This window comes from Aquarana catesbeiana, linkage group LG01 (genome assembly GCF_042186555.1).
Source record: "Aquarana catesbeiana isolate 2022-GZ linkage group LG01, ASM4218655v1, whole genome shotgun sequence".
NCBI classification, from domain to species: Eukaryota; Metazoa; Chordata; class Amphibia; order Anura; family Ranidae; genus Aquarana; species Aquarana catesbeiana.
The window spans coordinates 990887825-990914069 of record NC_133324.1 but is presented as its reverse complement, the minus strand read 5'-3'; the positions used below and the strand labels follow the sequence as shown (position 1 = coordinate 990914069).

The 26245-nt window shown below is 46.2% G+C and overlaps 1 protein-coding gene across 7 annotated transcripts in view; it reads left to right on the top strand.

Moving 5' to 3' along the window:
* Positions 1-26245, top strand: part of LOC141124065 (uncharacterized) — a 160367-nt gene that overhangs the window by 38495 nt on the left and 95627 nt on the right. For 5 of the 7 annotated variants that reach the window (XM_073612152.1, XM_073612157.1, XM_073612153.1 and 2 more), the window contains exons 2-4: positions 13230-13328; positions 13740-13838; positions 21675-21757. In XM_073612152.1, coding sequence (XP_073468253.1) covers positions 13247-13328; positions 13740-13838; positions 21675-21757 — 264 coding nt within the window. In that variant the 5' untranslated portion in view covers positions 13230-13246. Of the gene's footprint in view, positions 1-3852; positions 3921-13229; positions 13329-13739; positions 13839-21674; positions 21758-26245 lie in introns of all 7 variants that reach the window. The other 2 variants (XM_073612155.1, XM_073612156.1) reach the window with 1 other exon arrangement.

Sequence of the window (26245 nt, the reverse complement as noted above, 5' to 3'; positions counted from 1 at the left end):
CTCCTAGTAATAATTGGGAGGTCTCCTTCAGATCAGTCAGGAGGTACAGAGCCGGTCACATTCCAGTGGTAGATTCCTCCTAGTAATAATTGGGAGGTCTCCTTCAGATCAGTCAGGAGGTACAGAGCAGGTCACCTTCCAGTGGTAGATTCCTCCTAGTAATAATTGGGAGGTCTCCTTCAGATCAGTCAGGAGGTACAGAGCCGGTCACATTCCAGTGGTAGATTCCTCCTAGTAATAATTGGGAGGTCTCCCTTAGATCAGTCAGGAGGTACAGAGCCGGTCACCTTCCAGTGGTAGATTCCTCCTAGTAATAATTGGGAGGTCTCCTTCAGATCAGTCAGGGGGTACAGAGCCGGTCACCTTCCAGTGGTAGATTCCTCCTAGTAATAATTGGGAGGTCTCCTTCAGATCAGTCAGGGGGTACAGAGCAGGTCACCTTCCAGTGGTAGATTCCTCCTAGTAATAATTGGGAGGTCTCCTTCAGATCAGTCAGGAGGTACAGATCCGGTCACATTCCAGTGGTAGATTCCTCCTAGTAATAATTGGGAGGTCTCCCTCAGATCAGTCAGGAGGTACAGAGCCGGTCACCTTCCAATGGTAGATTCCTCCTAGTAATAATTGGGAGGTCTCCTTCAGATCAGTCAGGAGGTACAGAGCCGTTCACCTTCCAGTGGTAGATTCCTCCTAGTAATAATTTGGAGGTCTCCTTCAGATCAGTCAGGAGGTACAGAGCCGGTCACATTCCAGTGGTAGTTTCCTCCTAGTAATAATTGGGAGGTCTCCCTCAGATCAGTCAGGAGGTACAGAGCCGGTCACATTCCAGTGGTAGTTTCCTCCTAGTAATAATTGGGAGGTCTCCCTCAGATCAGCCAGGGGGTACAGAGCCGGTCACATTCCAGTGGTAGATTCCTCCTAGTAATAATTCTGAGGTCTCCTTCAGATTAGTCAGGAGGTACAGAGTCGTTCACCTTCCAGTGGTAGATTCCTCCTAGTAATAATTTGGAGGTCTCCCTCAGATTAGTCAGGAGGTACAGAGCCGGTCAAATTCCAGTGGTAGATTCCTCCTAGTAATAATTTGGAGGTCTCCTTCAGATCAGTCAGGAGGTACAGATCCGGTCACATTCCAGTGGTAGATTCCTCCTAGTAATAATTGGGAGGTCTCCTTCAGATCAGTCAGGAGGTACAGAGCCGGTCACATGCCAGTGGTAGTTTCCTCCTAGTAATAATTGGGAGGTCTCCCTCAGATCAGTTAGGAGGTACAGAGCCGGTCACATTCCAGTGGTAGTTTCCTCCTAGTAATAATTGGGAGGTCTCCCTCAGATCAGTCAGGAGGTACAGAGCCAGTCACATTCCAGTGGTAGATTCCTCCTAGTAATAATTGGGGAGTCTCCTTCAGATCAGTCAGGAGGTACAGAGCCGGTCACGTTCCAGTGGTAGATTCCTCCTAGTAATCAATGGGAGGTCTCCCTCAGATCACTCAGGGGGTACAGAGCCGGTCAAATTCCAGTGGTAGATTCCTCCTAGTAATCAATGGGAGGTCTCCCTCAGATCACTCAGGAGGTACAGAGCCAGTCAAATTCCAGTGGTAGATTCCTCCTAGTAATAATTGGGAGGTCTCCTTCAGATCAGTCAGGATGTACAGAGCCGGTCACACTCCAGTGGTAGATTCCTCCTAGTAATAAATGGGAGGTCTCCTTCAGATCAGTCAGGAGGTACAGAGCCGGTCACATTCCAGTGGTAGATTCCTCCTAGTAATAATTGAGAGGTCTCCTTCAGATCAGTCAGGAGGTACAGAGCCGGTCACACTCCAGTGGTAGATTCCTCCTAGTAATAATTGGGGAGTCTCCTTCAGATCAGTCAGGAGGTACAGAGCCGGTCACACTCCAGTGGTAGATTCCTCCTAGTAATAATTGGGGAGTCTCCTTCAGATCAGTCAGGAGGTACAGAGCCGGTCACATTCCAGTGGTAGATTCCTCCTCGTAATAAATGGGAGTTCTCCTTCAGATCAGTCAGGAGGTACAGAGCCGGTCACATTCCAGTGGTAGTTTCCTCCTAGTAATAATTGGGAGGTCTCCTTCAGATCAGTCATGAGGTACAGAGCCGGTCACCTTCCAGTGGTAGATTCCTCCTAGTAATGATTTGGAGGTCTCCCTCAGATCAGTCAGGAGGTACAGAGCCGGTCGCCTTCCAGTGGTAGATTCCTCCTAGTAATAATTGGGAGGTCTCCTTCAGATCAGTCAGGAGGTACAGAGCCAGTCACATTCCAGTGGTAGATTCCTCCTAGTAATAATTGGAAGGTCTCCCTCAGATCAGTCAGGAGGTACAGAGCCAGTCACATTCCAGTGGTAGATTCCTCCTAGTAAATAATTGGGAGGTCTCCCTCAGATCAGTCAGGGGGTACAGAGCCAGTCACATTCCAGTGGTAGATTCCTCCTAGTAATAATTGGGAGGTCTCCTTCAGATCAGTCAGGAGGTACAGAGCCAGTCACATTCCAGTGGTAGATTCCTCCTAGTAATAATTGGAAGGTCTCCCTCAGATCAGTCAGGAGGTACAGAGCCGGTCACACTCCAGTGGTAGATTCCTCCTAGTAATAATTGGGAGGTCTCCCTCAGATCAGTCAGGAGGTACAGAGCCGGTCACATTCCAGTGGTAGATTCATCCTAGTAATAATTGGGAGGTCTCCTTCAGATCAGTCAGGAGGTACAGAGCCAGTCACATTCCAGTGGTAGATTCATCCTAGTAATAATTGGGAGGTCTCCTTCGGATCAGTCAGGAGGTACAGAGCTGGTCACACTCCAGTGGTAGATTCCTCCTAGTAATAATTGGGAGGTCTCCTTCAGATCAGTCAGGAGGTACAGAGCAGGTCACATTCCAGTGGTAGATTCCTCCTAGTAATAATTGGGAGGTCTCCTTCAGATCAGTCAGGAGGTACAGAGCTGGTCACATTCCAGTGGTAGATTCCTCCTAGTAATAATTGGAAGGTCTCCCTCAGATCAGTCAGGGGGTACAGAGCTGGTCACACTCCAGTGGTAGATTCCTCCTAGTAATAATTGGAAGGTCTCCCTCAGATCAGTCAGGAGGTACAGAGCCGGTCACATTCCAGTGGTAGATTCCTCCTAGTAATAATTGGAAGGTCTCCCTCAGATCAGTCAGGGGGTACAGAGCTGGTCACACTCCAGTGGTAGATTCCTCCTAGTAATAATTGGAAGGTCTCCCTCAGATCAGTCAGGAGGTACAGAGCCGGTCACACTCCAGTGGTAGATTCCTCCTAGTAATAATTGGGAGGTCTCCCTCAGATTAGTCAGGAGGTACAGAGCAGGTCACATTCCAGTGGTAGATTCCTCCTAGTAATAATTGGGAGGTCTCCTTCAGATCAGTCAGGAGGTACAGAGCCGGTCACACTCCAGTGGTAGATTCCTCCTAGTAATAATTGGGAGGTCTCCCTCAGATTAGTCAGGAGGTACAGAGCAGGTCACATTCCAGTGGTAGATTCCTCCTAGTAATAATTGGGAGGTCTCCTTCAGATCAGTCAGGGGGTACAGAGCCGGTCACATTCCAGTGGTAGATTCCTCCTAGTAATAATTGGGAGGTCTCCCTCAGATCAGTCAGGAGGTACAGAGCCGGTCACACAATGTTCGGAGAATGATGAACACTTCCTTACAGTGGCAGAATAGACTCAGCTGGGTCTGTAGAGAACTTCCCCGTTCTGTGCCGTCTGTGACTCCCATCCTCCATCTCTCCGTAATTCATCATCTAAAGATGTGGTCAGCCTCTCCTCCCCCAGACATCCTCTGCTGAGACTCTTCAATATCTCGGTCCTTTGGCTTGACTCGTGTCTTTGTCCTCAGATGCTGAAGACCTCACCATGGCTCAGAGAACTGGTTATCTTGGCACAAACTTGGTTAGAATTAGAGCGGTTAGTATTATTGGTTTAAAAATGTGTTATTCTCACCACTCTCATCCCCCCTTTTCTTCCCTCCTCATTACAAACTGGAGGAAGACATGCAGGGTTTAGAATGGTGCAGAATAAAACAGTGAAATAGCCTATGATACTTTTACCTTCTTATACACCTGTACACACACTTCCAGAAACTCTTTGGACCTGAAAAGATACTTATAAACAAAGGTTATTACTCTATCCTTCAAAGAATGGTAAACAATACAACATTCGTGTACATCGGTAAATTGTCACTGACATTCCACAAAACCGATAATAACTAAACCCTCTGTAAATCTTACTTTCACGTTTTTTTGTGTTTTTTTTTCCTAAAATACAACAGCCGCGACATGCAAGAGGGCTGTCACGGGAGGTTCAAACATCTTGTTACCACATACAAACAATGAAACAAAGACAAACATTTAGATACAAATGTGGGGGAGATATTTCATAGTTCCCAAAAACGAAAATGAAAAATAAAAACAAAAATGACCAGATGGAATGCTGCCTTCGCTCTTTTAGCGATAAAAAAAGAATACAATTTGAAAGGCACGAGAGCATTTCAAAATCTTTGCATGGACCAGCCACACAAAGTTCAAAAACAGGCCTGTGTATTTTTAATCACACAAATGTATACTACGCACCCATCAACTCACTCAACATTACAGATTTCTGAAGACACAGTCGCGCAACATCAACTCCAGAGGGATACCCAAAATAGTATCCTTGGACCACCTATGTCAATCTTTCTGGGGTTTAATGGCCTTTTCCTCAGAACTCAGATTTCATGTATTATGTAGCTGTCTGACTGGGGTGCATGGACGACCTATTGCCCATGACGATTCAAATCGCTTTTTTTGGCGAACTCTGCGTCCAGAGAACCCTGCGCTTTATTTTCGGAGCGATTATGGTTTGCGCCTTTATCACCATAATCGACCCCCGCATTCCGATTATTATACACGGCCTGAGCGGGGCTGTTAGCGTACTACTCCTCACGTTTATGCTAATACAATCACGAACTGGAATTCCGACTATTATACACGGCCCGACCAGTCTCACAATATACAGCCCTCTAAACGTGTTTGTCCGACAACTACAAAAACACCATGAAATCCTTCGCTATTCAAAACAAAAACAATCTTATGGCTTCTCTCTGTACCCAGATATTACAACAATAACTTGGATGCCTCCTGTTTGCTCTCTACACAAAACTGTATTACAGTATAAACCTTCATTTAATATAAAAATGATTTTGTCTTTCCAAACACAAGTCAAAAGATGCCAAGCCCCTCCCACCAACTTCCTGTTGCATACCTGAGTAGGAAGAGGGAGGGGGAGGGGAAGCCTCAAATAGCTTCATATTTTGTCTATCAAGACATTAGAAAAATCTATGGCTAACATCAACAGATAAAAACTCTTTGTCCCGGAGTGGTTGGAATAAGCCCCCATATTGCAAATGGGAGGGAATCCCCCTTGACTCACATATCCCCTAGGAAAACCAAAAGTTTTGACGGAAATACCACACAACAGTGTAACAAAAAGCCAAAAACTGAAACTCCTGCAAAAAGATGGCTGAAGGAGTTCTTTTTCCTTCCACGGCAGCCACAAAAAAAATGGCACCATTAACACATGAAATTTAGTTGTTGATCCCGCCAAAATCTAGATTTCTTCACTAGAAACATAAACTTCTTTAAAACAACTGGAATAAAACCTAAATGATTCTACTGGAACTGGAATTCAGTACAAAACCAGAGATATTTCACTCGAGACTAAAATCAGCAGAAACAAAAAGGCAGTTGCAGCAATTGAAAAATGGTCCACGGCAAAATGGTGAATGAAACCCGGACTACAGAAAAATGGCCGACATTAACAAATGACAAGACAAACCAGGATTTCTTCCTACAAAAACTGACTATACAATTTAAACACCAATTGAGTCACCAATATTAACACTTATCCCTAGACAAACACTTTAGGCTATGTCAATTAGGGCCTATACTGAAATATAGGTATATTTAACGAAACAATATTGGGTGGCACAGTGGTGTAGTGGTTAGCACCCCCGCCCAGCAGCAAAAAGGGCAGCTGGCTTGAATTCCAACCATGACACCACCCGCCCGGTCTCTGCATGTCCTCCCTGCGCCTGCGTGGGTCTCCTCCGGGCACTCGGGTTTCCTCCCACACTCCAAAGACTTGCTGGCAGGCCAATTGGCCTCCATCCAAAATTGGCCCTAGTACATGAATGCAAACCGGGGACCCCGGACTGCGGGCTCCCCGAGGGCAGGGACCGACGTGAGCATACGATGCACGTGTGGAGCCCTGCGCAAACCGATGGCACTATATGGGTACCTTTAAACTAATATGAGCATCTCAATGAGACACAATGCACAGGGACAACAGCAGACACACACCCACACTCAGGATGGACTGATGTCTCCACTCAAACCCCACGAACCATGCAATTATGTAATATATCCAAAACGCCAAAGTTACATAAAACATGAAAAAAGTCTTAAACAATACACTCTTGTCGCAAATACAACACAATATCTAACTCTGAGAGTTAGAAAGTCAACAGAAACTCCCCCCATGTTATTACCTAGAAACCTGAGACCCCCCACAGGGTGTAAACAGCTCCTATTGTGATGTCCCAACAATACATGGGCACTTGGATATGCGACAGGCATTTCAACTTAAAACCAAACCCTTTAAACATATTTTTACACTTATGGGGACATGTGACTTGGTCCCATACAAAGGTAAAAATCACAATTCATCCATTTCTATTTCTCATATACATCACAAACATATCACACAGCATACAATTACACAGCCTTCTCAGTCATACACAACATACAATTACACAGCCTGCTCAGTCATACACAACATTCACTTTAGGTTTGTATTAAATGGGACCTATAGAGGATTTAAATATAGGTGCTTCCCCAAATAATAGACCTACTTACAATGACAAAAGTATAACCTATAATAAAAGTCCCGTCATTATACAGAGAGCGACAAAAAAACAAAAACATAAGGTTCTTTGCCTGGCAGATCTTACCTCATACAGCGGACAGAGAATCAAGATCCCAAACACAGAACAGCAAAAATGTTCAAAAAACTTGAAGTATGGTTGTCTTACCATAGGCCGGCCTTTGCTGGTTCTGGTTCTGGAGGTCTCTTCCCCCTCGAGGTCCGCTGAATTTAGAAGATCTGTTGGCTTCCTTTCTGGCTCGCCATTAATGTCAGGGAAAATCTAAACTTCTCCCTATAAGCATATAATTTCTTTGCGCTTAAAAGCACAAAAAGCTCTCTTATATAATGCCGGGAAAGCGCGCTCATTTATCTCTCCAAGTAACACAAACAGACGTTGGTATCACTTCAAGCTCCGTGTAAAATCCTGAGCAAAATAGCCAAGTGGCTTTTATTTATACTAAACACATGGATAACAAAAGAGGCTGCTGACTTCAGAATCAGCCAATCAGACACTTGTATTCATTCAAAAGAACCAATGACACACATGCATATAATCAAATATAAAAGCAGTAGTGACGAGTGCAGACGGTGGTGTGCAAAACCATGCAGCAAGCACATGGCTTTGAACACAGCCGTGTGCACATTCCCACTGCTACCAGTGATGCGAGCCGTACTATACCATGGCCCAGTGGGCCATAATATTGTATGGTTATACTATGGTTCCCAAGGTACGCAAACTTGTTTACTTAGGAGTTGAAATGCAGTCGCCATGGAGTGGCCAGTTCCTTGGAGAGACATAAACAGACATCCTTAAAAAGGTAAACAGATCCGCCGTGTCCACGGGAAGGTTTCCGCATCCAATGGTCTTCCACCAGCATCTGTATGTGCGAATACCCTCACATGAGAGTATTGCAGCAAAACAGACACTGGGGGGCATCTGACAATATACATAAATAACATTTTCCACAACAATTCCTCCTAGTAATAATTGGGAGGTCTCCTTCAGATCAGTCAGGGGGTACAGAGCCGGTCACCTTCCAGTGGTAGATTCCTCCTAATAATAATTGGGAGGTCTCCTTCAGATCAGTCAGGAGGTACAGAGCAGGTCACGTTCCAGTGGTAGATTCCTCCTAGTAATAATTGGGAGGTCTCCTTCAGATCAGTCAGGGGGTACAGAGCAGGTCACCTTCCAGTGGTAGATTCCTCCTAGTAATAATTGGAAGGTCTCCTTCAGATCAGTCAGGAGGTACAGAGCCGGTCACATTCCAGTGGTAGTTTCCTCCTAGTAATAATTGGGAGGTCTCCCTCAGATCAGTCAGGAGGTACAGAGCCGGTCACATTCCAGTGGTAGTTTCCTCCTAGTAATAATTGGGAGGTCTCCCTCAGATCAGTCAGGAGGTACAGAGCCGGTCACATTCCAGTGGTAGTTTCCTCCTAGTAATAATTGGGAGGTCTCCTTCAGATCAGTCAGGAGGTACAGAGCCGGTCACATTCCAGTGGTAGTTTCCTCCTAGTAATAATTGGGAGGTCTCCCTCAGATCAGTCAGGAGGTACAGAGCCGGTCACATGCCAGTGGTAGTTTCCTCCTAGTAATAATTGGGAGGTCTCCTTCAGATCAGTCAGGAGGTACAGAGCCGGTCACATTCCAGTGGTAGTTTCCTCCTAGTAATAATTGGGAGGTCTCCCTCAGATCAGTCAGGGGGTACAGAGCCAGTCACATTCCAGTGGTACATTCCTCCTAGTAATAATTGGGAGGTCTCCCTCAGATCAGTCAGGGGGTACAGAGCCGGTCACACTCCAGTGGTAGATTCCTCCTAGTAATAATTGGGGAGTCTCCTTCAGATCAGTCAGGAGGTACAGAGCCGGTCACGTTCCAGTGGTAGATTCCTCCTAGTAATCAATGGGAGGTCTCCCTCAGATCACTCAGGGGGTACAGAGCCGGTCAAATTCCAGTTGTAGATTCCTCCTAGTAATCAATGGGAGGTCTCCCTCAGATCACTCAGGAGGTACAGAGCCGGTCAAATTCCAGTGGTAGATTCCTCCTAGTAATAAATGGGAAGTCTCCCTCAGATCAGTCAGGAGGTACAGAGCCGGTCACACTCCAGTGGTAGTTTCCGCCTAGTAATAAATGGGAGGTCTCCTTCAGATCAGTCAGGAGGTACAGAGCCGGTCTCAATCCAGTGGTAGATTCCTCCTAGTAATAAATGGGAAGTCTCCCTCAGATCAGTCAGGAGGTACAGAGCCGGTCACACTCCAGTGGTAGATTCCTCCTAGTTATAATTGGGAGGTCTCCTTCAGATCAGTCAGGAGGTACAGAGCCGGTCACATTCCAGTGGTAGATTCCTCCTAGTAATAATTGGGAGGTCTCCTTCAGATCAGTCAGGGGGTACAGAGCCGGTCAAATTCCAGTGGTAGATTCCTCCTAGTAATAATTGGGAGGTCTCCTTCAGATCAGTCAGGATGTACAGAGCCGGTCACACTCCAGTGGTAGATTCCTCCTAGTAATAAATGGGAAGTCTCCCTCAGATCAGTCAGGAGGTACAGAGCCGGTCACACTCCAGTGGTAGTTTCCGCCTAGTAATAAATGGGAGGTCTCCTTCAGATCAGTCAGGAGGTACAGAGCCGGTCTCAATCCAGTGGTAGATTCCTCCTAGTAATAAATGGGAAGTCTCCCTCAGATCAGTCAGGAGGTACAGAGCCGGTCACACTCCAGTGGTAGATTCCTCCTAGTTATAATTGGGAGGTCTCCTTCAGATCAGTCAGGAGGTACAGAGCCGGTCACATTCCAGTGGTAGATTCCTCCTAGTAATAATTGGGAGGTCTCCTTCAGATCAGTCAGGAGGTACAGAGCCGGTCAAATTCCAGTGGTAGATTCCTCCTAGTAATAATTGGGAGGTCTCCTTCAGATCAGTCAGGAGGTACAGAGCCGGTCACACTCCAGTGGTAGATTCCTCCTAGTAATAATTGGGAGGTCTCCCTCAGATCAGTCAGGAGGTACAGAGCCAGTCACATTCCAGTGGTAGTTTCCTCCTAGTAATAATTGGGAGGTCTCCTTCAGATCAGTCAGGAGGTACAGAGCCGGTCACCTTCCAGTGGTAGATTCCTCCTAGTAATAATTGGGAGGTCTCCTTCAGATCAGTCAGGAGGTACAGAGCCGGTCACATTCCAGTGGTAGATTCCTCCTAGTAATAATTGGGAGGTCTCCCTCCGATCAGTCAGGAGGTACAGAGCCGGTCACATTCCAGTGGTAGATTCCTCCTAGTAATAATTGGGAGGTCTCCTTCAGATCAGTCAGGGGGTACAAAGCCAGTCACCTTCCAGTGGTAGATTCCTCCTAGTAATAATTGGGAGGTCCCCTTCAGATCAGTCAGGGGGTACAAAGCCAGTCACCTTCCAGTGGTAGATTCCTCCTAGTAATAATTGGGAGTTCTCCCTCAGATCAGTCAGGAGGTACAGAGCCGGTCACATTCCAGTGGTAGATTCCTCCTAGTAATGATTTGGAGGTCTCCCTCAGATCAGTCAGGAGGTACAGAGCCGGTCACACTCCAGTGGTAGATTCCTCCTAGTAATAATTGGGAGGTCTCCCTCAGATCAGTCAGGAGCATAGGTGTGTGCACAGGGTGTGCCAGGTGTGCCTGGGCACACCCTAATTGCCTTGTGTGCTGCATATTCCCCCCTGTTTTGAACACTGATATTTCATCCCCCCCAAAAAATGTTACACAAGCCCAAAAATTTGGGGAAAAGAAAATTAACTAAATTACACTGTCCACTGCCCTACTGACACCATCAGTACATATACACATGCATATGTATTTAAGATTTGGGGTGCACACCCTAATGCAAGAGGCTGCGCACACCTATGGTCAGGAGGTACAGAGCTGGTCACACTCCAGTGGTAGTTTCCTCCTAGTAATAATTGGGAGGTCTCCCTCAGATCAGTCAGGAGGTACAGAGCAGGTCACCTTCCAGTGGTAGATTCCTCCTAGTAATAATTGGGAGGTCTCCCTCAGATCAGTCAGGAGGTACAGAGCAGGTCACATTCCAGTGGTAGATTCCTCCTAGTAATAATTGGGAGGTCTCCCTCCGATCAGTCAGGAGGTACAGAGCCGGTCACATTCCAGTGGTAGATTCCTCCTAGTAATAATTGGGAGGTCTCCCTCAGATCAGTCAGGAGGTACAGAGCAGGTCACATTCCAGTGGTAGATTCCTCCTAGTAATAATTGGGAGGTCTCCCTCAGATCAGTCAGGAGGTACAGAGCAGGTCACCTTCCAGTGGTAATTTCCTCCTAGTAATAATTGGGAGGTCTCCTTCAGATCAGTCAAGAGGTACAGAGCCAGTCACATTCCAGTGGTAGATACCTCCTAGTAATAATTGGGAGGTCCCCTTCAGATTAGTCAGGAGGAACAGAGCCGGTCACATACCAGTGGTAGATTCCTCCTAGTAATAATTGGGAGGTCTCCTTCAGACCAGTCAGGAGGTACAGAGCCGGTCACATACCAGTGGTAGATTCCTCCTAGTAATAATTGGGAGGTCTCCTTCAGATCAGTCAGGAGGTACAGAGCAGGTCACACTCCATTGGTAGATTCCTCCTAGTAATAATTGGGAGGTCTCCCTCAGATCAGTCAGGAGGTACAGAGCCGGTCACATTCCAGTGGTAGATTCCTCCTAGTAATAATTGGGAGGTCTCCCTCAGATCAGTCAGGAGGTACAGAGCCGGTCACCTTCCAGTGGTAGATTCCTCCTAGTAATAATTGGGAGGTCTCCCTCAGATCAGTCAGGAGGTACAGAGCCGGTCACATTCCAGTGGTAGATTCCTCCTAGTAATAATTGGGAGGTCTCCCTCCGATCAGTCAGGAGGTACAGAGCCGGTCACATTTCAGTGGTAGATTCCTCCTAGTAATAATTGGGAGGTCTCCTTCAGATCAGTCAGGAGGTACAGAGCCAGTCACATTCCAGTGGTAGATTCCTCCTAGTAATAATTGGGAGGTCTCCCTCAGATCAGTCAGGAGGTACAGAGCCGGTCACCTTCCAGTGGTAGATTCCTCCTAGTAATAATTGGGAGGTCTCCTTCAGATCAGTCAGGAGGTACAGAGCCAGTCACATTCCAGTGGTAGATTCCTCCTAGTAATAATTGGAAGGTCTCCCTCAGATCAGTCAGGAGGTACAGAGCCAGTCACATTCCAGTGGTAGATTCCTCCTAGTAAATAATTGGGAGGTCTCCCTCAGATCAGTCAGGGGGTACAGAGCCAGTCACATTCCAGTGGTAGATTCCTCCTAGTAATAATTGGAAGGTCTCCCTCAGATCAGTCAGGAGGTACAGAGCCAGTCACATTCCAGTGGTAGATTCCTCCTAGTAAATAATTGGGAGGTCTCCCTCAGATCAGTCAGGAGGTACAGAGCCGGTCACACTCCAGTGGTAGATTCCTCCTAGTAATAATTGGGAGGTCTCCCTCAGATCAGTCAGGAGGTACAGAGCCAGTCACATTCCAGTGGTAGATTCATCCTAGTAATAATTGGGAGGTCTCCTTCAGATCAGTCAGGAGGTACAGAGCCAGTCACATTCCAGTGGTAGATTCATCCTAGTAATAATTGGGAGGTCTCCTTCGGATCAGTCAGGAGGTACAGAGCCGGTCACATTCCAGTGGTAGATTCCTCCTAGTAATAATTGGAAGGTCTCCCTCAGATCAGTCAGGAGGTACAGAGCCGGTCACATTCCAGTGGTAGATTCCTCCTAGTAATAATTGGAAGGTCTCCCTCAGATCAGTCAGGGGGTACAGAGCTGGTCACACTCCAGTGGTAGATTCCTCCTAGTAATAATTGGAAGGTCTCCCTCAGATCAGTCAGGAGGTACAGAGCCGGTCACACTCCAGTGGTAGATTCCTCCTAGTAATAATTGGGAGGTCTCCCTCAGATTAGTCAGGAGGTACAGAGCAGGTCACATTCCAGTGGTAGATTCCTCCTAGTAATAATTGGGAGGTCTCCTTCAGATCAGTCAGGGGGTACAGAGCCGGTCACATTCCAGTGGTAGATTCCTCCTAGTAATAATTGGGAGGTCTCCCTCAGATCAGTCAGGAGGTACAGAGCCGGTCACACAATGTTCGGAGAATGATGAACACTTCCTTACAGTGGCAGAATAGACTCAGCTGGGTCTGTAGAGAACTTCCCCGTTCTGTGCCGTCTGTGACTCCCATCCTCCATCTCTCCGTAATTCATCATCTAAAGATGTGGTCAGCCTCTCCTCCCCCAGACATCCTCTGCTGAGACTCTTCAATATCTCGGTCCTTTGGCTTGACTCGTGTCTTTGTCCTCAGATGCTGAAGACCTCACCATGGCTCAGAGAACTGGCAGATCTGAGGAAGAATTCCAGGTGAAGATTAAAGAGGAGGAGATCCCTGTAGAGATCCACCCAGGTGAGTGGTACCCATGTGATGTCTTCTGCCCACTGTCTGTAGTATTAATGGAGGACCACAGAGGAGGTCAGGAGTTCTCCCTTACCCCACCCCCCTCTACTAGATACAGGCTCTAGATGCATCCTCCTTCCTTTTCCCCCTCTTCATTCTGTCCCTTCCCCCTCTAATCTCTGCCCCTCTTCCCCCTCCTCTCCCTGCCCCTCTCCCTCCCCCCCTGCTCTCTATGCCCCTCTTCTTCCCCCCCCCTCCTTTCTATGCCCCTCTTCTTCCCTCCTCTCTCTGCTCCTCCCCCCTCCTCTCTCTGCCCCTCTTCTCCCCCCCCCCCTTTCTATGCCCCTCTTCCCCCCCCCCCCCCCCCCCCCCGCTATGTGCCTCTTTTTTCGCTCTCTCACTCCCATTGTATTTCTTCAGGAACCTCCATGACTCAGAGAAATGTCAAATTTGAGGAAGAGGAGGAAGAACTCCATGTAAGGATTAAAGAGGAGGAAGTACCTGTAGAGATCAGCACAGGTGAGTAATATATGTGGGTTCTCTGAGGCTCGCCATCTTGAATATGTGATGGATTTTGTTATATACGTAAGTAGTGGCGGGTTGGGGGTCAGAGGTTGTCTGGTCCTGAATAGAGGTGGGCAGAGGGTCAGAGGTGGTCTGATCCTGTCCTGTAAGTGGTGGGCTGGGGTTAGAGATGGTCTGGTCCTGTAATACTGGTGGGCTGGGGGTCAGAGGTGGTCTGGTCCTGTAATAGAGGTGGGCTGGGGGTCAGAGGTGGTCTGGTCCTGTAATATAGGTGGGCTGGGGGTCAGAGGTGGTCTGGTCCTGTAATAGAGGTGGGCTGGGGGTCAGAGGTGGTCTGGTCCTGAATAGAGGTGGGCTGGGGGTCAGAGGTTATCTGGTCCTGTAATAGAGGTGGGCTGGGGGTCAGAGGTGGTCTGGTCCTGAATAGAGGTGGGCTGGGGGTCAGAGGTTATCTGGTCCTGTAATAGAGGTGGGCTGGGGGTCAGAGGTGGTCTGGTCCTGTAATAGTGGTGGGCTGGGGGTCAGAGGTGGTCTGGTCCTGAATAGAGGTGAGCTGGTGGTCAGAGGTGGTCTGGTCCTGTAATAGAGGTGGGCTGGGGGTCAGAGGGGGTCTGGTCCTTTAATAGAGGTGGGCTGGGGGTCAGAGGTGATCTGGTCCTGTAATAGAGGTGGGCTGGGGATCAAAGGTGGTCTGGTCCTTTAATAGTGGTGGACTGGGGGTCAGAGGTGGTCTGGTCCTGTAATAGAGGTGGGCTGGGGGTCAGAGGTGGTCTGGTCCTGAATAGAGGTGGGCTGGGGGTCAGAGGTGGACTGGACCTCTAATATAGGTAGGCTGGTCCTGAATAGAGGTGGGCTGGGGGTCAGAGGTGGCCTGTTCCTGAATAGAGGTGGGCTGGGGGTCAGAGGTGGTCTGGTCCTGTAATAGAGGTGGGCTGGGGGTCAGAGGTGGTCTGGTCCTGTAATAGAGGTGGGCTGGGGGTCAGAGGTGGTCTGGTCCTGTAATAGTGGCAGGTGAGAGTTGGGGTAGTCTGGTTCTGTAAAAGTGGGGGTTGGGGTGATCCTGCAATGGTGGGGGTTGGGGTGGTCTGGTCCTGTAATGGTGGGGCATTTGGGGTAGTCTGATCTCCTCCATGTTCATCTAGTCTAGAGGAGAATAGTGAATGGTAGTTCTCTGATCTCCTCCATGGTCTTCCAGTCTAGAGGAGAATAGTGAATGGTAGCTCTCTGATCTCTCCATGTTCTTCCAGTCTAGAGGAGAATAGTGAATGGTTGCTCTCCGATCTCCTCCATGTTCATCCAGTCTAGAGGAGACTAGTGAATGGTAGCTCTCTGATCTCTCCATGTTCTTCCAGTCTAGATGAGAATAGTGAATGGTAGTTCTCTGATCTCCTCCATGTTCTTCCAGTCTAGAGAATAGTGATTGGTAGCTCTCCGATCTCTCCATGTTCTTCCAGTCTACAGAAGAATAGTGAATGGTAGTTCTCCGATCTCCTCCATGTTCTTCCAGTCTACAGAAGAATAGTGAATGGGAGTTCTCTGATCTCCTCCATGTTCATCCAGTCTAGAGGAGAATAGTGAATGGTAGTTCTCTGATCTCCTCCATGTTCATCCAGTCTAGAGAAGAATAGTGAATGGTAGTTCTCTGATCTCCTCCATGTTCATCCAGTCTAGAGAAGAATAGGGAATGGTAGTTCTCCGATCTCCTCCATGTTCATCCAGTCTAGAGGAGTATAGTGATTGGGAGCTCTCCGATCTCCTCCATTTTAATCCAGTCTAGAGAAGAATAGTGAATGGTAGCTCTCTGATCTCTCCATGTTCTTCCAGTCTAGAGGAGAATAGTGAATGGTAGCTCTCCAATCTCCTCCATGTTCATCCAGAGGAGAATAGTGAATGGTAGTTCTCCGATCTCCTCCATGTTCATCCAGTCTAGAGGAGAATAGTAAATGGTTGCTCTCCGATCTCTCCATGTTCTTCCAGTCTACAGAAGAATAGTGAATGGTAGTTCTCTGATCTCCTCCATGTTCATCCAGTCTAGAGAATAGTGATTGGTAGCTCTTCGATCTCCTCCAGGTTCATCCAGTCTAGAGGATAATAGTGATTGGTAGCTCTCCGATCTCCTCCATGTTCATCCAGTCTAGAGAAGAATAGGGAATGGTAGTTCTCCGATCTCCTCCATGTTCATCCAGTCTAGAGGAGTATAGTGATTGGGAGCTCTCCGATCTCCTCCATTTTAATCCAGTCTAGAGAAGAATAGTGAATGGTAGCTCTCTGATCTCTCCATGTTCTTCCAGTCTAGAGGAGAATAGTGAATGGTAGCTCTCCAATCTCCTCCATGTTCATCCAGTCTAGAGGAGAATAGTGAATGGTAGTTCTCCAATCTCCTCCATGTTCATCCAGTCTACAGAACAATAGTGAATGGTAGTTCTCCAATCTCCTCCATGTTCATCCAGTCTAGAGAAGAATAGTGAGTGGTAGATCTCTGATTTCCTCCATGTTCATCCAGTCTAGTGGAGAATAGTGAGTGGTAGATCTCTGATCTCCTCCATGTTCTTCCAGTCTACAGAAGAATAGTGAATGGTAGTTCTCTGATTTCCTCCATGTTCATCCAGTCTAGAGAAGAATAGTGAATGGTAGTTCTCCAATCTCCTCCATGTTCATCCAGTCTAGAGGAGAATAGTGAATGGTAGCTCTCTGATCTCCTCCATGTTCTTCCAGTCTAGAGGAGAATAGTGAATGGCCGTTCTCTGATCTCCTCCATGTTTATCCAGTCTAGAGGAGAATAGTGAATGGTAGCTCTCTGATCTCCTCCATGTTCATCCAGTCTAGAGGAGAATAGTGAATGGTAGTTCTCTGATCTCCTCCATGTTCATCCAGTCTAGAGGAGAATAGTGAATGGTAGCTCTCTGATTTCCTCCATGTTCATCCCGTCTAGAAGAGAATAGTTTATAGTAGCTCTCTGATCTCCTCTATGTTCATCCAGTCTAGTGGAGAACAGTGAATGGTTGCTCTCCAATCTCCTCCATGTTCATCCAGTCTAGAGGAGAATAGTGATTGGGAGTTCTCTGATCTCCTCCATGTTCATCCAGTCTAGTGGAGAACAGTGAATGGTTGCTCTCCAATCTCCTCCATGTTCATCCAGTCTAGAGGAGAATAGTGAATGGTAGCTCTCTGATCTCCTCCATGGTCTTCCAGTCTAGAGGAGAATAGTGAATGGTAGCTCTCTGATCTCTCCATGTTCTTCCAGTCTAGTGGAGAATAGTGAATGGTAGCTCTCCAATCTCCTCCATGTTAATTCAGTCTAGAGGAGAATAGTGAATGGTAGTTCTTTGATTTCCTCCATGTTCTTCCAGTCTAGAGGAGAATAGTGATTGGTAGCTCTCCGATCTCTCCATGTTCTTCCAGTCTACAGAAAATAAGTAAATGGTAGTTCTCTGATCTCCTCCATGTTCACCCAGTCTAGAGAAGAATAGTGAAAGTTCTCCGATCTCCTCCATGTTCATCCAGTCTAGAGGAGAATAGTGCATGGTAGCTCTCTGATCTCCTCCATGTTCTTCCAGTCTAGAGGAGAAAAGTGAATAGTAGCTCTCTGATCTCTCCATGTTCTTCCAGTCTAGAGGAGAATAGTAAATGGTAGCTCTCTGATCTCTCCATGTTCATCCAGTCTAGAGGAGAATAGTTTATAGTAGCTCTCTGATCTCCTCCATGTTCATCCAGTCTAGTGGAGAATAGTAAATAGTTGCTCTCCGATCTCCTCCATGTTCTTCCAGTCTACAGAAGAATAGTGAATGGTAGTTCTCTGATCTCCTCCACGTTCTTCCAGTCTAAAGGAGAATAGTGATTGGTAGCTCTCCGATCTCTCCATGTTCTTCCAGTCTACGGAAGAATAGTGAATGGTAGTTCTCTGATCTCCTCCATGTTCATCCAGTCTAGAGAATAGTGATTGGTAGCTCTTCGATCTCCTCCATGTTCATCCAGTCTAGAGGATAATAGTGATTGGTAGCTCTCCGATCTCCTCCATGTTCATCCAGTCTGAGGAGAATAGTAAATGGTAGCTCTCCGATCTCTCCATGTTCTTCCAGTCTACAGAAGAATAGTGATTGGTAGCTCTCCGATCTCCTCCATGTTCATCCAGTCTAGAGGAGAATAGTGAATGGTAGTTCTCTGATCTCCTCCATGTTCATCCAGTCTAGAGAATAGTGATCGGTAGCTCTTCGATCTCTTCCATGTTCATCCAGTCTAGAGAAGAATAGTGAATGGTAGCTCTCTGATCTCCTCCATGTTCATCCAGTCTAGAGGAGAATAGTGGATGGTAGCTCTCCAATCTCCTCCATGTTCATCCAGTCTAGAGGAGAATAGTGAATGGTAGCTCTCCGATCTCCTCCATGTTCATCCAGTCTAGAGGTGAATAGTAGCTATCTGATCTCCTCCATGTTCATCCAGTCTAGTGGAGAATAGTGAGTGGTAGTTCTCCAATCTCCTCCATGTTCATCCAGTCTAGAGGAGAATAGTGTATGGTAGCTCTCTGATTTCCTCCATGTTCATCCAGTCTAGTGGAGAATAGTGAGTGGTAGTTCTCTGATCTCCTCCATGTTCTTCCAGTCTACAGAAGAATAGTGAATGGTAGTTCTCTGATCTCCTCCATGTTCATCCAGTCTAGAGAAGAATAGTGAATGGTAGTTCTCCGATCTCCTCCATGTTCATCCAGTCTAGAGGAGAATAGTGATTGGGAGCTCTCCGATCTCCTCCATAGTCATCCAGTCTAGAGGAGAATAGTGAATGGTAGCTCTCTGATCTCCTCCATGTTCTTCCAGTCTAGAGGAGAATAGTGAATGGTAGTTCTCTGATCTCCTCCATGTTCATCTAGTCTAGTGGAGAATAGTGAATGGTAGTTCTCTGATCTCCTCCATGTTCATCCAGTCTAGTGGAGAATAGTGAGTGGTAGTTCTCCGATCTCCTCCATGTTCATCCAGTCTAGAGAATAGTGAATGGTAGCTCTCTGATCTCCTCCATGTTCTTCCAGTCTAGAGGAGAAAAGTGAATAGTAGCTCTTTGATCTCTCCATGTTCTTCCAGTCTAGAGGAGAATAGTAAATGGTAGCTCTCTGATCTCTCCATGTTCTTCCAGTCTAGAGGAGAATAGTAAATGGTAGCTCTCTGATCTCTCCATGTTCTTCCAGTCTAAAGGAGAATAGTAAATGGTAGCTCTCCGACCTCCTCCATGTTCTTCCAGTCTACAGAAGAATAGTGAATGGTAGCTCTCTGATCTCCCCCATGTTCATCCAGTCTAGAGGAGAATAGTGAATGGTAGTTCTCTGATCTCCTCCATGTTCATCCAGTCTAGTGGAGAATAGTGAGTTTTAGTTCTCTGATCTCCTCCATGTTCATCCTGTTTAGAGAAGAATAGTGAATGGTAGCTCTCTGATTTCCTCCATGTTCATCCAGTCTAGAGGAGAATAGTTTATAGTAGCTCTCTGATCTCCTCCATGTTCATCCAGTCTAGTGGAGAATAGTGAATAGTTGCTCTCTGATCTCCTCATGTTCATCCAATCTAGAGGAGAATTGAATGGTAGCTCTCTGATCTCCTCCATGTTCATCCAGTCTAGAGGAGAATAGTAAATGGCAGCTCTCCGATCTCTCCATGTTCTTCCAGTCTACAGAAGACTAGTGAATGGTAGTTCTCTGATCTCCTCCATGTTCTTCCAGTCCAGAGGAGAATAGTGATTGGTAGCTCTCCGATCTCTCCATGTTCTTCCAGTCTACAGAAAAATAGTGAATGGTAGTTCTCTCATCTCCTCCATGTTCTTCCAGTCTAGAGGAGAATAGTGAATGGTAGTTCTCTGATCTCCTCCATGTTCATCTAGTCTAGAGAATAGTGATTGGTAGCTCTTGGATCTCCTCCATCTTCATCCAGTCTAGAGAATAATAGTGATTTTTAGCTCTCCGATCTCCTCCATGTTCATCCAGTCTAGAGAATAGTGATTGGTAGCTCTTCAATCTCTTCCATGTTCATCCAGTCTAGAGAAGAATAGTGAATGGTAGCTCTCTGATCTCCTCCATGTTCATCCAGTCTAGAGGAGAATAGTGAATGGTAGCTCTCCTATCTCCTCCGTGTTCATCCAGTCTAGAGGTGAATAGTGAATAGTAGCTATCTGATCTCCTCCATGTTCATCCAGTCTAGTGGAGAATAGTGAATGGTAGTTCTCTGATCTCCTCCATGTTCTTCCAGTCTAGAGGAGAATAGTGAATGGTAGTTCTCTGATCTCCTCCATCTTCATCCAGTCTAGAAAATAATAGTGATTTTTAGCTCTCCGATCTCCTCCATGTTCATCCAGTCTAGAGAATAGTGATTGGTAGCTCTTCGATCTCTTCCATTTTCATCCAGTCTAGAGAAGAATAGTGAATGGTAGCTCTCTGATCTCCTCCATGTTCATCCAGTCTAGAGGAGAATAGTGAATGGTAGCTCTCCTATCTCCTCCATGTTCATCCAGTCTAGAGGTGAATAGTGAATAGTAGCTATCTGATCTCCTCCATGTTCATCCAGTCTAGTGGAGAATAGTGAGTGGTAGTTCTCCGATCTCCTCCATGTTCATCCAGTCTAGAGGAGAATAGTGTATAGTAGCTCTCTGATTTCCTCCATGTTCATCCAGTCTAGTGGAGAATAGTGAGTGGTAGTTCTCTGATCTCCTCCATGTTCTTCCAGTCTAGTGGAGAATAGTGAGTGGTAGTTCTCCGATCTCCTCCATGTTCATCCAGTCTAGAGGAGAATAGTGTATAGTAGCTCTCTGATTTCCTCCATGTTCATCCAGTCTAGTGGAGAATAGTGAGTGGTAGTTCTCCGATCTCCTCCATGTTCATCCAGTCTAGAGGAGAATAGTGTATAGTAGCTCTCTGATTTCCTCCATGTTCATCCAGTCTAGTGGAGAATAGTGAGTGGTAGTTCTCTGATCTCCTCCATGTTCTTCCAGTCTACAGAAGAATAGTGAATGGTAGTTCTCTGATCTCCCCCATGTTCACCCAGTCTAGAGAAGAATAGTGAATGGTAGTTCTCCGATCTCCTCCATATTCATACAGTCTAGAGGAGAACAGTGATTGGGAGCTCTCCGATCTCCTCCATGTTCATCCAGTCTAGAGAAGAATAGTGAATGGTAGCTCTCTGATCTCCTCCATGTTCTTCCTGTCTAGAGGAGAATAGTGAATGGTAGTTCTCTGATCTCCTCCATGTTCATCCAGTCTAGTGGAGAATAGTGAATGGTAGTTCTCTGATCTCCTCCATGTTCATCCAGTCTAGTGGAGAATAGTGAGTGGTAGTTCTCCGATCTCCTCCATGTTCATCCAGTCTAGTGGAGAATAGTGAGTGGTAGTTCTCCGATCTCCTCCATGTTCATCCAGTCTAGAGGAGAATAGTGAATGGTAGTTCTCTGATCTCCTCCATGTTCTTCCAGTCTAGAGGAGAAAAGTGAATGGTAGCTCTCCGATCTTTCCATGTTCATCCAGTCTACAGAAAAATAGTGAATGGAAGCTCTCTAATCTCCTCCATGTTCATCCAGTCTAGACGACAATTGTGGATAGTAGTTCTCCGATCTCCTCCATGTTTATCCAGTCTAGAGGAGAATAGTGAATGGTAGCTCTCTGATCTCCTCCATGTTCATCCAGTCTAGTGGAGAATAGTGAATGATAGCTCTCCGATCTCCTTGTCTTTCTGTCCAAAAAAGCACTTGGCAATTTAAAGTGGATTGTACATGATAACTCAAGGTCCTGCTATTTTTAAGCTCCGTCCCATGCAAACCATGCAAAGTGACACCTAATATTACAGAGTTTGTGTTCTCTGTAGGTGGATACATAGAGGGACATCCCACTCCTCATCACCCTGGAGGTCCCGTGAACATGGAAGATGGCCTGACACAGAATTTTCAGGTATGTGGCATTTAGGGTTAGGTAACTGACCTTTAACCCGGCTTTGCCACACCCCACTTTTTATAAGTGGCCTGACAATGTTTGCACTATTTCACTTTCATTGTATTATTATTTAATGTATTTATTTCTACGATGGGGGGTTTTGTTTGATCCCCATGGTCTGAACAGTCACTTTTTGAATGAAGTGGTACGATCGGTGGCTTATTAGCGACTGATCATTGCTACCTCACAATTTCAACATTACTTACATGGCTCTTAACACGATCGTGTGCACATTCCCACTGCTACCAATGACATGAGCCGTACTCTATCATGGCTCAGTGGGCCATAATTTTGTATGGTTATGCTATGGTTCCCATGTACGCAGATCTGCTTACTTAGGAGTTTAGATGCGCTCGCCATGGAGTGGCCAGTCCCTTGGTGAGGCATAAAAAAACATCCTTAAAAGAGCAAACAGATCTGCCGTGTCCACGGGAAGGTTTCCGCAGCCAGTGGTCTTCCAGCCAAGTTTGTATGTGCGAGTACGCTCACATGGGCGTATTAAAGCAAAACTGACACTGGGGACATCTGACAACATACATTAACAAACATTTCCACAACAGTTCCTCCTCTTTGTCATATGATCCCATGTGTCCCTCGATGAATCTTGATCTTCTTACACCTGGAAATGAGTCAGTCCTTACAGTCCATACGAGTTCATAACACGGCTTGACTTGTAGACTCTTTTCTTCAGGAGGGATGACTTATATAGAGGACACGACATGGTGAGCTGTAGTAATCGCCGGTCGGTCTGGGATCCTCTGTGTCTCGTACGTGGGCTGGGCTTCGGGGCGTCTCATCTCGGTGAGGAAGATGTGGTCATCTGCTCAGTCTCTATTCACTCATCCAATCAGGCAACAGGAGCACCTCATCACGACATATAGAAGGAATAGTAATAAAAACAACATGAGTATATATACCCCTACTTCCTTCAACTATGATCCGATGGAAAATAAAAAATCCCCAAAGTTTCACAAACCCTTAAAAGGGTTCCAACCTTCACTAGCTATAGCTCTGGCTTTGCCTTGTTGGGATCTAGCCTTATCCATATGGGTCTGAACTTTGTCATTAGTATCCTCAATCCAGGTACAACAATCTTTACCTATGATTTCACAGAAACCCCCCTTTAACTGTGGGATCTTCCTTGTGGCTTCAAGAGTTACATTAAACATCCCATCCACACTGGATGAGAAACTGTTCAATCATTTCATAAGCTCAGCCCCCACCCTGTACAAGCAGGAAACCATGCCCAGACTTGGTCAGGGTTGGTGAACAATTCCCTTCTAGCTGTCCCTGCCATTCTCACCTTCTCTCGCACCATCAGATCCTCACGATCGGCCATGTCATAAGATGATCGGACGAGTTTCACAAGGACGCATGAACCTCATGCATTACCTTATAAGCTGTAGAACCGCATAAATACCAAACTAAAGTTGAAGCACACTTGTGGGCTATCTAGTTGTCCGATACCAAAACTGGCAAAAAGCAGAACTATTGTTAAAATTATAACTAATTTTACCCTCTAGAAATGTATCGTTAAATTCTATTGACAAGTGTCTGGATTCTACTAGTTTGTCAAAACTCCTCATGCCAATATGAACATCCTATATATCATGTACCACTGTCATCGCTGGGGTACTAGAGCTCGGTGGAGACTCAGAGTAGACCCAACTATGTGTCCTGTTTGCTTTCTTAGCTAGTTGGAAAATACACTTTAAAAATATGAATAAACAAAGATACTCCTCATTCTTTGGTGTAGTTGAGCAGCTTCTTGCAGTGGCTGGCATGGACCCAGTTGTCTCGTCCCTCAAGCTTCTTTACAACGACCCAGTCACCTGGTTGGAAGGAATGTAAACCAGTTATTGTGTCGGGGTCCAGAAAGGACTCATGAACCCTCTGGTGGACCTTTTGAAGTTCATGTTACAGTGACTGCACCTACCCCATCAGCTGAGAATGTAGGCGACAACTGCTGAGGAAAGTACAACCCCGTTTTTGGTTGACCTCCAAACAAACCTAACTCAATGACTGTGGTCACTGCGTGGCTTACCATCTGGGGTGTAATACCTGGAACCATTGCCAAAAAGGTTCTTAGCATCTGGGATGGGAGCTTCCTTTACCAGACTGCTGATTCAAATTCCATCAAAGAAAGACAGTCGTGGAACATGTCATCCTACTAGGTCACAAACTTGGCTAGAATTAGAGCGGTTAGTATTATTGGTTTGAAAATTGTCATTCTCACCATTATCATTCCCCCATTTTCTTCCTCATTACAAACTGGAGGAAGACACGCAGGGTTTAGAATGGTGCAGAAATGAAATAGCCTATGATACTTTTACCTTCTCAGGCGTGTGTATTTATACATGTGTACAGCTATCTACATACACCTGCTTTCTATGTACACACACTTTCAGAAAATCCTTGGACCTGAAAAGATACTTATAAACAAAAGTTATTACTCTATCCTCCATCTTTAACCTGCAACAAAAAATGGTAAACAATACCACATTCATGTACATTGGTAAATTGTCACTGACATTCCTCAAAACAGACAATAACTAAACCCTCTGTAACTCTTACTTTCACGTTCCTACAAAAATGCAACACTCGTGACACGTAAGAGGGCTGTTGTGGTGAGTTCTAACATATTCTTGTTACTACATACAATGAGAAGACTAAAACATGAGACAAACATTTAGATACAAATGTGGGGGAGATATTTCATAGTTCCCAAAACAAAAATGAAAAAACAAAACAACAAGATGGAATGCTGCCTTCACTCTTTTAGCGATAGAAAAAAATACAATGGGAAAAACACGAGAGCAGCTCCAAACCTTGCATGGACCAGCCACACAAACTTCAAAAACAGGCCTGAGAATTTTAACCACACAATGTGTACTACACATCCAGCCCACTCATCATTACAGATTTCTGAAGCCACAGCTGAACTACTTCCAAGGTATTTTTATTCTGGAGTCCCCTTACCACCATCAAAAGTACCTTCCAAAGGAATACACCTTACTGTACCCTCTGACCATATCTGCCAATCTTTAAAGGGTTTAATGGCCTTAGCCCCATACCCAGATTTCATGTATTGTGCAGCTGTCTGACTGGAGGGGAGCCTTCCTCCCCATCAAGGACAACCAATTGCCCATGACGATTCGAATCGTTTTTTTTCGGCGGACCCTGAGTCCAGAGAACCCTGCGCTTTACTTTCGGAGCGGTTATTGTTTGCGCCTTTATCACTATAACTATATGGCCCCCGCATCCCGATTATCATACACGGCCTGATTATCATACACGGCAATCTGTATTGCCCTCTGCTGAGGCTGCCAATTCAGTATAGGATTGCACCTGCGCTTTGAGGGCCTGGGAGGTAGAAGAGAGCTTCTCCTCTTCCCCTGATTCATCTGACTGCACCTGATCCTCAGATAGGGATATTTCCTCATTATCAGAATGCTAATCTGATAGGAAACCCAAAGCAGAAGGAGGGGATGTACCCCTTTTTCTGCTATTTTTTAAGGAAGCTGTGACAAAGGTAGTAATCCTTCCTTCTAAACCATCCAATGCAGTCTTCAAAGCGTCTTCTGTGACATAAACAGGGACTGAAACATTGGGAGAGGCTGCAAAACCTGACAGGGGTACAGACTCATCCTGTGAGGCTGCCTCCAGTCTTGCAGGAGGGGATGGTATCCTGCAGGCATGTCCAGAACCCCTAGATGTAGGCGGTGATCTTCTGGTGCCTCTTTTACCTCCCCCTGAAGCCCTCTTATGAGGAGACATAGTCCTAAGCTATAAAGCAGCGGTACTAGTGTAAAGAGCAATCACTGTTGTGCTATAGTCTTACAATATAAATATTAGCTGCAAACTGCACAACCTGATGCCGAGTAGGTGTCTTAGGTTTGCCTGGATCCGATCCACTGAGATGCTTACTGCCCACAGCTCTGTGTCCCACTGCTTACAGGAGCTCTGGCGCCATGGGCTTTAAAAAAATGGCCACTTTGCGCCTGCGCACTGGCTCGCCGTGCATGGCACCACAACCTCGCCCCTTCCCCACCGACCCTGCCGTAAAAGTGCGCACGCGCATGCGTAGGACTATCATGGCGGCAGCCAGGGCGAGGGGGGAGAAAGGAGACCCCCTGAGGACTGCGTGGGATCCCCCCCTTTCAGTTTATGTGGTAGAGCCTGCAGCAGAGGAGGTGAGCGGCTTCTTTGACCAGCTTCACTGAGCGTGTATCCTGGAAGGCATATAAGTAAACACCAGGTATGTCTCTTACTCCCTTTAGTGGCGGAAACCAGGTAAGACATACAACTACTCACAGAAGGTAATCCATAATGTGTAAACTTTAAGTGGTGGTCCACCCTAAAAAAAAAAAAAGTAATGATTGTGCCTAAAAAAAAATTAAAAAAAACATTTGGATATTTTTTTTTTTTTACTTACCTCTGAATGGC